Here is a 12,191-nt window from a genome sequence, read left to right on the forward strand (position 1 = left end):
GGCAACCCATGGCAAACTATGGTAAATGGTATAACGAACTGCAAAATGACTGTGCTAAACTTTTTCTATGGTTACACTTGATGTGGTATTTGCAGTGTATTTGGTAGTTCTACTGTATACTCTTTCTCTGATTCTGAGATTCTCTTGTTTTTAGATGCCAGAGGAGCAAGCCTTCTGTGTGCTTGTGAAGATCATGTATGAGTATGGTCTCAGGGAGCTGTATAGGAACAACTTTGAAGATCTGCATTGCAAGTTCTACCAGCTGGAGAGACTCCTACAGGTCAGTGGAAGGTTATTGTAGAAAGCAGGGGATACACCATGAACATTCATAGACTGATGGAGTTATTGCATGAATGAGGGTGAGGCTGAGTAAGAAGTACCTGTACAATATATAAAAGAAAGCTTGCTTAAACCTAAAATGAACAGCTGAATTCAAAGTCACTTTCTTTAGATCAAGCTCTGCATCTGCTTAGCAATGTGCTGTATGCGATGGATAGATTCCGAAATGAGATCTGGTAAGAAAAATAAAATTCGCTCAGGACCTTTGAATATCACAGAAACATGCCGTTTGCAGAAAGTAGATTTTCATAAAATCTGTTATGGTAATGAGTTATTTTTACTTTGCCTGTGCTCTGCATAACAGATGCATTTTATTTTTATCCTGTTTCAAAACATATCAGCATTTTTTGTGTTGTAAAAAAAAAATCATAGTTTTCAATAGCTAGTTACTTGTTATATATCATCCCAAATGCTCATTCTTAAACACTATGAATCATATTAAGTATAAGGTATGGAATGGGTTACCTAGCAATGCTGTAGAGTCATTGGAATCCTTTAAGACACAACTTGACAAAGTGTGGAGATCAGTCAGCAACTAGGAAGTGTCTGCTACCCTCTGTCCTTAGTATTTCCTATTTCCAACTATGTTAGCTGGTCCTGGGTTCTGTGCAGTGCTTGCATTATTGGTTAGGGTTAACTTTGACAACTCCTTTTAAGATTTTAAAGACCAATCACGTCACCCCTAATTCTTCTTTCTTCTAGGCTAAAGAGATTAAGTTCAATCTGTCTTCATAACTGGTATTGCAATATAGGCCATTTTGACCTTTTTTTGGATGGTTCAGACTGGCTGAGCTAATAAAGTTGACCTATTATCAACCGTTGAAAACTATGTATTTAAAAATAAATTATTTCACAGTCTGTTATTTTCACTAACTCAATAGAAACTGGTTGTGCTTCACATTTCTCCATAAAAAATAAAAAAAACATCTTCTAATGTTTGCCATTTACTTTCATTGAAAGAACTACCACATGCTAAACACATGGGCTCGTATTTGAGTACCAATCAATGTTTTTCCGGAACTACAGTATGGAGGTATCTGCAAATAGTGTTTGATAAATATTCTTCAAAAAACATTTTTATTTAAAATTCATGTGTACATTTGTTATATAGGAAAATCTGGCACCTACGAAATGGATGCAATATATATTAGGTAAGATTTACTGGAATTATTTTGTTAGCACCATGTACTTGAAACCGCAAGATATCCCCCAACACCACATCCTCAGTGTTCAGAACAATGTGAGAGGAAAGCATTGAGCTGGGACGTGTGTGTGTGTGTGGCAGCTCTGGAGGGGCCCCTGGTGTTTACTGGCACAGTCTGGTCACTGATGCATCTGAATTACTGCAGTCTTGATGGAAAAGCTTTTGATTGATGTTCCCGATGTATAATTGATGTCCAGTGAAAGTTTTTACATTGGGATTGATTTAAACCATTTGTTGCAGTGTTAACACTAGAAGGACCGGAGATATACTCATACCTAGAAGCCCCGCAGCAGTCTTTCTGACGGCTGTATTCAAAACACTGTAAATAGTATAACGAACGGAGAAACAGTTGGATGTAATAGTTTTTTTTTTTTTTTTTATTGAGTACGTTACATAAACATCTGAAAAACCGAAGCATATTATATTTGTGTGTGTGTGTGTGTGTATATATATATATATATATATATATATATATATATATATATATATATATATATATATATATATATATATATATAGACACATACATATGAACATTTATTTTACAAATCAAGACAAGAAAATGTAAGTAAATAAACATCTGAACAGACATCGGTTTACAACATGCATATTTATAAAACTGAAACAATAGCAATACATTTTTAACTTTTCAACAGCAGTCGGTTTATTATCAGATGAGCAAAAGCAACTGAACAACGTAGATAAATAAACTGAGAAGAAAACGTTTTACAGAAGCGCACAGCACAAGAAGTTATATAAAAAAAGTCTCATTTCTTTTTCTTGACAAAATTGTATTCCTTTACCTTGAGTCTAAGGCTGTTCACAATCAACACAGATAATGCGCTTCTCCACGCCGCCTTTCTGCACAGGGCACAGCTGTTCGAAGTTTTATTTTTATTACACTTGCCAACCTGGCATTGGCGTCTCTTGCGGCTCTCAGCAGGGTTGTCAGCTTCAGCTGTGGGTACACACTTGGCAGTTTCTCTCTGTTCCAAATGCTTCTTGCGAAGTTCCTGTGCTAACTGTAAAATATATTCTTTCCTTGGTAAATTCTGCTCTGTGCATTCTTTGTAAAGTACCCAAGAGTTGATGGCTGCTAGGTCCAATACATTGTAAAACACCTGAAAAGGCCACCGTCAGGAGCCAGCTTTCACAGAATACTTCCGTGCCATCTGATCCAAACATCAATTTCATATTTTGTTGCATTGAAAATTCCACGGTCTCTGGTATTTATTTTCACTAGTCCCGATGCAAATTGACTGACCAAAGCAGCGCAGCTGGCAAGCAAATGCCAGCTTTTCAAAAGGCTGATTGAAAAACAATAGACTGTCAGTCATTCACCCAGGCAGAGAGTAGAGACAAATCTAATTACAGCTAAACACATTGCGGACTGGTAAATAAAAATAATAAAGTAGAATACCATTCTGTATAATGAAAATACAATTGTTTTATGTGTGGCCGTCAATGTGACTGCTTGTGACAGGCTGACCGGGGTAAGGAGACTCAGAGTCAGGATGTGCAGGGAAAATAAGACTTTTAATTAAACAAAATACACAAAACAAAAGGCACGATGGCCAACCAAAAAGACAAATCCAAAAACAGGCTTTAAACTCAAACTATCCAAAAAGAACCACTCACTCTCACAAACACTCACCAACTAACATACCCAACCACTCCCTTTTATACAGGTGCCTGGGCTAATTGGGCAATTCGCACCTCATTAGCCCAGGCACATTCCTCACACAAACTCACTCAGTGAACCACACCCCAAACTCACTCATATCCACTCTAAACAATACAAAAACACAAAACCACCACAAAATAGGCTGCACCCCATCACACTGCTCCCGGGGCTTTTAGGTATAATGTAATATATCTCCTTTATTTCTTCACTCCCGTGTTTCATGCTTTGTGAGAATATTTAATACATACGGACAGAAAGGTACACGAACGCACAGCCCCATATGTGTTACACGACTGGAGAAAATTACATTTTAAAACCAAAAACCACCAAAATGACCGCTGCAGGCCTTCTAGTTTTAAGGGATTGCTGAAGCAGAAGTGTGGCATAGAAGGTTAAGTGTTTATTGTAATCTAGAATCAATAACTGGAGCTGCTGCAGGGTAAACCCTTTTAAAAGTTTACCACAGTGAATTTGCAGTTTTCCCCCATGCTTTTCCCATAGTTATACTGTGCATTTACCATACTTGGCCATGTTTTTTAACACGAGAACTGCCACGGTTATACTCATACCTAGAACCGCCGCCAGCGGTCATTATGACATTTATATTTTAAACATCCTCAATATTAAAATTAAAGACAAACTATCAGATACAACTCAAAAGTTTTATTCACGCATATCGTATCAAACATCTGCACAGCCGAAACGCCCTATTTATAAATGAACAATTAAGTATAAAATGGTTTATTTTCTAACTTACCACATATAAAGCACTACTTCAAAAAATGAGAAACTATAATAAAATAAACATTTCAAAAGACACGAGTATGTAAACAGGTATATGTACATACAAAACCGTGGCGATTCTCTGGGCTTACCTGTGCTTTACCATGCTTTCACTATGCTTCATAGCACTTTACTGTGCTTCAACTGTGTGAACTTTTTTACTGTTATCTATATAAAAAATGGTTTACCATATCTGTGTACAGGTGTGTAGTGCTATATTTAGAAGTGAGGGGTCGCTATTATCTTAACTCAACAGAACCGCAGTTTATCACTCTTACATAATTTTAATAATAATAACCATAACATAGGATTATTGAATGGTTTGGTCCAGAATCAGCTCGTCTCACTGTCCTGTTGCAGCCGCTAAAGAGCAAATGAGACTGACGTTTTGAAACAGAAATGCATCCGTTTGCAAAAAAAGATTTGTGTAAGACCACAGGTACCCTTTATTTGTTTGTTGCGATTGAGTTTTATCTTTTAAATAAATGTTTAGCTTATTTTATTGACTGGATTTCTGATATATGGGTCTAAAAAAAGAACTGTTCCAATTATTACATCCAATTGTAAAACGCTGCCACCTCAGCACAGCGTTGATACAGGTTCCCTTCACCTCTGTTACTCGTTATTCTAGAGGCACGCTAGTCAAACTGTTTCATTATTTATCTCTCAAGCGTTTTTTACAGCTATTATTTGGTTATTTGTATGGGTTATATACACATGTATATCTATCTCCATATATTAATAGGACCAAAACAGTTAAATATTCTGCACGTGAATTATGGAAGCGGTGCTCTCCCTGCCTAAGAAGTGAGAGGTCGGCGCCCCCTGCTGACCCCGCAGCACTACACCCCTGACTGTCCAGATTTAGCACTGACTGGGAGCTGGTAAAGTAGGACTGCGTGCAATGCAAATGGGCTTTCCCACACCTGAGAACATAGTCTGCTATATGTACATGTATTTCACCTCAAATTTCCATATGAATGTGGCTTCTGATTGTGTGGGTTTATGAAGACATTATTTTGAGAAACTCACCTGGCTAAAGTTATTTTTGTTATGAAAAATTAGTGAACAGATCTTTATTTTCAAATGTATTTAGATATACTTTTTTAAACATATTGGGCACCTTTTAAAACAAACTATTTACAAAATGTTTATTTTCACAAAATATCAAATATTTTACGAGGTGGGTAAACATTGATCTAACTTTTGATTTAGATGAGGATATTTTAATAGAGGAATTTTATAAAACACCAGGTCTGAAGAATGCAGTTCTCTACATCCATCTTACCTGCCAGACTTGCCAGACTAGACGCGCTTATGCTGCGTTCACAGTACTGCCTACAAAGTAATAGTCTGCAGTGTTGTACAAGTATCAAGTTTCAAGAAAATCTGTGGAACAGAAGTAGGTCATGCTTTCAGTCTTTTGCAAGGCACAGTGAAGATGCTTTGACAGTGTTCCTTGTGTAAGGTAATGGCTGCAGATATTGTAATATGAAAGCAATAACACACAACAGGATGTTGAAATAGGGTAAAATATCTGCAAGCCTAGAGGTGGTTGGGACTAGGCAAAGCCAAGTGCTGTTAAACAGTCCAGGTCTACAGATTTTGGATCATATTTGAACACCCTAGTCTGTTAATGCACCTTTTACCCTCTCAAAGTGAACTGGTTATTGTAACGGGAAAGTGTTATATGCGTTTGTCGTCACTGAATAATAATGAATCGCAGTGCATCGGGTGTTAACACGCCGCACAGGAGCACAGATTTAATAAACACACAGGTTCTGCCACTAGGTTACCAGCAATAAAGAAAACAAAACAAAGCTAAACATAGATTTTTTGCCACATAAGGTGAGCACTAGTCTCACTAAAAGAGACGTCCCGCTCCAGGAACCTACTACACTACGAACCCCTCTCTATACTGGTTGGGATCAACATCCTCTAAACTAACCTACTGCTGCTGATCCCGAAGTCCCCACCTCCCAGTGACTCCGGGTCATTGCGATGGTCCTGGCTGGGTAGAGCTTCACAGTCTTGCAGTTGAAGGGTTCCATAGTAGCTATCCTGTGGAGTGGACGCTCTCCTCCTCTATGTAAACAAAGCGTCCGTCTGTGTAGCATGACGGTGCAGTCACCTCAAGCTGTGGCGAAGATGCTTTTTGAACTGTGCGCAGCTTCCCTGGGCATGTCCTCCAGTCTGTTACGCGTCCCAGCTGCACACATCCGCGCAAGACCCAGCGACAGTGTCCTCCCTGTCACAGTTAGCAATAGTGGTGGAACAAACACTTACTTGCCAGGATCAAGTAGTCAAGGTAAAATGGTCAACTCGTCTGCAAAAAATATGAATAAGTCATGCCTTTGATAATGTCTGGTGTTTGTGAATGTACTTTTTCATAACACTTTGCCATTTGTGCATATATTGTAAAACTGGATTTTCTTATTGCCAATTATATCATGTAATGGATTGCAAGTGCCAAAGCACTTCCTTCCCTCTGAAACCACACACTTTCACAATTTCTGACGTTGGTAGTTTGCTGCTACGATTCATCGACTACCCGATTCTGAGGTTGACTGGCACTTTTCTAGTCGACTATTCGGTGATATCCCTAGTTGTCACGTGAATAGTTTGGGGCTGGTATGGTGACCTATCTGCACAGATTGAAATACTTGTTAGCCAGTGACATTGCTCCCTATTCTTGCCTTTTTCTAAAGGATTCTAATCTTACTAGGTTATTTATTGTTTGCATATATGTTCAGTCTCGTTGAAGTGATATTAAAAGGGTTTGAAATTACGTTTGTTAAACTCTATTTTATTCTGACTCCTCCCTGCTGCCTTGGATCTCTGTCACTCACTCCTCTCTTCCTACTCTTCTACACTCACCTCTGCCAAATGCTTCTACTTCCACTCTATCATTCAGTCTTCCACTAACAATCCCTGTAAACTTTTCTCTACCTTCTCCTCCCTCTTAGCTTTCCCCCCCTCTTCCACCTTCCACTATCTTGGCTGATGCTCTCTGGCTGTTTCCCCTCTGCCTTGAAACAGGCCTGCATCACCATCATCTTAAACCTCCCTTGCTCCCTCATCCCTCCAGAACTACTGTCCTGTCTCTCTTCTCCCGTTCCTCTTTAATACCCTTGAGCGAGCGGTACTTCGCCAGCTCTCTGCTTTCCTGTCAATGTATTCTCTGCTCGACCCCCTCCAATCTGGTTTTCGCCCAGCACACTGGCAAAGAGCACTGAAACTGCTCTTCTCATCGTCACTAACTCTCTACTGTCTACCTGTGCCACCTTCTCTCTCCTCTGTCCTAATTCCCCTCGACTTCTCTGCAGCCTTTGACACGGTTGACCACTCTATTCTCCTGTCCTCCCTCACTGGGACCCCTCTTGTTTTCTCTCTACACCCACTCCCTGGGTCCCCTCATCTCCTCCTATGGCTTCTCGTATCACCTCTATGCTGATGATGCCCAGATCTTCCTCTCCTTTTCCCCCTCTGACCCCCGATGTTTCCTCCTGCATCTCTACCTGCCTCTCTGCCATCTTCTCCTGGATGCACTTGCATCATCTCAAACTCAACCTCTCCAAATCAGACATCCTTTTCTTGCTCCCTCTTCCTCCCCCACCGCTGATCTCTCTATTGCTATTCCTTTTGAATCCACAACCTCCTCATCCACCAAGAACCTGGGTGTAACCCTAGACCCCTCCCTCTCCTACTCTCAGCACATCTCTACTCTGGCACACGCCTGACGCTTCTTCCTCAGCAACATACGCAGAATTCACCCCTTTCTCACTGACTACTCCATGCAGCACCTAGTTCAGGCCATGGTACTGTCCTGCCTTGACTACTGCAACTCCCTTCTGGCCGGCCTCCCTGCCTCTGCCATCTGTCTGCACCAGCTCGTCCAAAACTCTGCTGCTCGCCTTGTCTTTTCCCTTCCTTGTTTCTCCCACGGTACACCGCTGCTCTGCTCTCTGCACTGGCTCCCTTTCGCTGCGCACATCTAATTCAAACCTTGTACTCGCCTATCGCTGTCTTCATCTTTCTGCTCCCTCCTATTTCCAGGCTATCATTTCTCTCTACACCCCCTCTTGCCCCCTCCACTCCTCCACCACCGGCAGATTAGCTGTACCCCCCACTCCGCTCCCCCACTTTCAGAGCCCGCTCCTTCTCCACCCATGCCTCTCACTGGTGGAACGACCTTCCCACAGATATCAGGACTGCTCAGTCCCTGACCACCTTCCGGCGCCTCCTCAAGACACACCTGTTTAGACAGCATCTGTAAACCTCACAACTCTCGGCTATACTGGATTATATGGCACCCAGTTGTACCAGTACTTGCATCATCTTGTACTTGCACTGAACTGCTCCACACCTTGCTGTATTCTACTACTGCTCTTAATTATAACTACTTCCTGTATCTTGTATTTGATTTTACTCTTACAGGTATCTGTATTCACGTTTTTTTAATTGCTCTTATTTGAAATCATTCTCATCCATTTATTGTATTTACTACGTGCTCATACTGGACTTTACTCGTATAAGCAAATATTTTTAATATAAGTTAACTGCTCTTAGTCGAACCCGCTCTTACATGTAATTATTTACTGTATTCTCTATTTTGATCTTTTTTGCTACTAATTTTATTGTACTTTACAACTGTTCTTATCTGTAATATATTACTCTGTGATGCGATATTTTGAAATGTGATACTTTACAATGTGATATTTTGTAATGTGATACTTTGTACTGTGATATTTTGTAACAATTGTAAGTTGGCCTGGATAAGGGCGTCTGCTAAGAAATAAATAATAATAGTGGAGTTGTTAATGCAGAACTGTAAATGCAGTGGTAGCATATGAAAGGCTAAAACACAAATGTGGTTACATTTGGAAGCTAGCCAGTTTGATATGTCAGGTTTATTAAGTGTGGTCAGAAATCTATGGCTTTACAAGTGTATTGTCTCCCACTGGAAATTGGATTTGCAGATATCAAACAACACAGTAGCAGGGACAGAAGAGGCTGTTTCATGTCCTTGAAGTAAAATTGTGTGCTACAGCCAAGTTCCAGAGAATCGGGAATTCAAAAGAAGATGATGCCATTTTGGCCTTTTGCTACTTCTGTTTTTTTTTCTTTAAACTTTCCTCATCTTTCACGCCCCAGGCTCGTGCAGTGCTTTATAAACTGTTGTCTTCAGGAGCTCTTTCCGGGAGAGGCTAAGATAATATGAGGAAGCCACAGGCCAGTGGAGCCTCAATCAGTGAGCCTGTTGGTTGGCTCGGTACGGGGCTCGCCTCTGGGCCCTGAGATAACAGCTCAGGCAAAAGCCTCCGCACAGTTAACACCACCCTCACCAGCATGGAAAGCGCTGCTACTATTTTGTTGGATTTGCCTTACACATTTATTTTATTATTATTTTTTAACTCTGAGGGTTTTTTTGCCACCTAAAATTGGATTCATAGATCTGTTTTCAGGCCTCTTAAAAGGGTTGTTGTTTTTTTTTTATAAAATGCAGCTGTTGGGAAACTAAACTAAAATACTACAGGCAAATACTACATCAATACATTAACCCAAACCTTTAACTTAAACCAAACCTTAAAGTCACTATCGGATTGTAACATTACTATTCAGTCGCCCCCCATTTATTAAAGTAATATTTGAAATGGTAAATTTAGAAGCATTTAATACCAGACAAATTGAAAATCTGCTTTCCAAATGCCAGTCCAGTCCTTAGATCTTTCTATTGTTTTGCTTGCAAAATACTGTTTTGACACAACTTTCACCTTCTCAGTAAGCAGCTTTGGTTTGCACCTTGCCTCCTGACTATGAACTTCAATACATTCTACTAGGGGTGCAAAGTAGGGCTTAAAGTTAAACTATGCATGGTCGTTTTACAGTGTTCCTGTATTTTATACAGTTTGCCATGTTTATTAATGTGCTTTACCAATAAGTTGCCACCTGTTCCATCAAAACATTACACACAAAAGACAACATTCCTCCGCCCAGGAGAGCAACCACCAAGAAAAGGTGTTAAAACCAATCCTCGCCCAGGACAACTGGAAGCTGCTAGAGACTGGAATATGTTGGCAGATGTTGGTCAACGGCTTATTTTTCCACCTGAGATTGCCACCACTAACCTTCGACCAGATATTGTCTTGTGGTCTGGATCAGCACGCCTTGTTCACCTGGTAGAGTTAACAGTGCCATGGGAGGATGCTGTAGATGAGGCGTATGAGAGGAAGAAACTGCGGTATGCTCAACTAGCCACTGAAGCGGAACAGCGAGGATGGAGAGTTCGGGTTTACCCAGTGGAAGTGGGTTGTCGAGGATTTGTGGCACACTCTACAACCCGGTTTCTCAGAGACGTCGGATTCAGTGGCCAAGAGTTGCGTCGCACAGTGAAGAACTTATCTGAAGCAGCAGAGAGGAGCAGCAACTGGCTGTGGTTGAGACGGAAAGATTCTGGCTGGGGACAGGTAAGTAAGCTGGGCTGAGTTGAGTGGGGGACGGAGGGGGGTGATGCTGGGACGCCAGAATCACCGTCGAGCCCTCTTGAGGTGTCGTGGGCTAGTCGACGAAACACTGAGGATGGAAGGTGCCCACTTGAAAACCCCAGAGATGTACCCTACTTAGCTCAATCCAGACGGTTGTCATGCTGATGCGCTGGGGAGGCCGCACTTTGGTTGATCCCCGGAGCCAGCATTGCAGCCGTTGTGTGTGCTGATGCGCCAGGGAGGCAAAATAAGCTGATCCCTGGAGCCAGCATTACACTTCAGCCATTAACACCAGACAGAAGGATATCTACATCATCATATGGAAGGAAACGTAAATGGATGGAGACACATATGGATCACATTAGTTTACTGTAAAGCTACGTCTTAGTTGGTGCTTATCTTGGCGAGAGCCGAGTTCAAATCAGCATGAAGTTTTAACATCTACTCTCGTGTAATGGAAATCATGAAGATCTGGATACGTCCAGTGACTGCTGTGAATAGCGCAGCTGGCAACAAGGGAAAGACCTTGTGACAGCCTGGAGAGACAGCTGACAGGAGGAAAGAGACCCCATTGGGGCTGGTAAGGGTTAGCTACCCTTGTCGGCAGTATCCAGCTCTGTGTTTACAGGATGCTGGAGACACCCGCCCAAGGCTTCTAAGAAATTAAAGAGAAAAATACCCCTAGAGTCTGCGAGAGCGGGGGCGGAAGATGACTCAACGTTGGACAACACGGTTAACGACTTAGGAACGGAAACGGATATGAGTATGGAGAGTACTTCACAAAAGACTAGTTCAAGATCTGCAGTTAACAAAGACATGGAACTCCAGGTTTGTGTCTGCGGCTGGAGCAAGGCGACAACGGTCAGGGGTTTGAAGATTCATCAAGGGAGAATGAAATGCTTGAGGGAGAAGGGACAAGGGCCTCGCATTGATCAGTACTTCTTACGAAGTCAGTCAATTCAGTCGAATGAAATCCAGCGACAGGAAGCAAACCACAGTTCGCAGGATATCAGCACCCCTGTCATAGATGTGAGGAGGACTTGCATGGACACAGTTAGTGATGAACCTAATGATCCTTGTGAACCCGGTCAGACAAACCAGCATAAGAGAGAAAAGAACCTCAACGGGCACAAGCCTGGAGTTAAATGGCCAAGAGCTTGTGAGAAAACTGCATGGGACACAGTAAACACAGATCTCTGCGTTGCATTGGAAAGATTAAGTGGAACAGTTGAAAAGAAGCTGGATAAATTTGGGGACATCATCTACGCATATGGAAGTGAGAGGTTTGGAGTTGAAAAAAGGAAGGAAAAAGTACAAACTATTCCTGGAAAGTCTAGACGGCAGCAGGATATTGAACGCTTAGTTAGAGAAAGGAGACAGCTGAGGAACCAATGGAGAAGAGCAGAACAAAGTCAGAAGGAGGGACTCAATCTCTTACAAAAGGTCATAAAAGATAAGCTTGCAACATTGCGCAGAGCTGAGCGCCTACGGAAACGCTACAAAAAGAAGGAGCGTGCGAGAGCTAACTTTTATAAAGACCCATTCAAATTTGTAAAGAAGTTATTCACCAGTGAGAAGAATGGCACACTAAAAGCATCTAAGGTTGAGCTGGAGAGATATTTGGAGGAAACACATACAGATTCAAAAAGGCAGGAGTCTATGTCAATTCCGTCAGACATCCCACCTATCAATCCAC

At 41.5% G+C, this 12,191-nt stretch overlaps 1 protein-coding gene across 3 annotated transcripts in view; it reads left to right on the top strand.

Moving 5' to 3' along the window:
- The window catches only part of rabgap1l (RAB GTPase activating protein 1-like), a 358,860-nt gene that overhangs the window by 255,159 nt on the left and 91,510 nt on the right, over window positions 1-12,191 (top strand). For all 3 annotated transcript variants that reach the window (XM_059031914.1, XM_034016161.3, XM_059031912.1), the window contains exon 16: window positions 155-280. In XM_059031914.1, the coding sequence (XP_058887897.1) occupies window positions 155-280 (126 nt within the window). The remainder of the gene's footprint in view (window positions 1-154; window positions 281-12,191) is intronic.

The sequence above is a fragment of the Acipenser ruthenus genome, chromosome 10 (genome assembly GCF_902713425.1).
Source record: "Acipenser ruthenus chromosome 10, fAciRut3.2 maternal haplotype, whole genome shotgun sequence".
In the NCBI taxonomy this organism is placed as follows: domain Eukaryota; kingdom Metazoa; phylum Chordata; class Actinopteri; order Acipenseriformes; family Acipenseridae; genus Acipenser; species Acipenser ruthenus.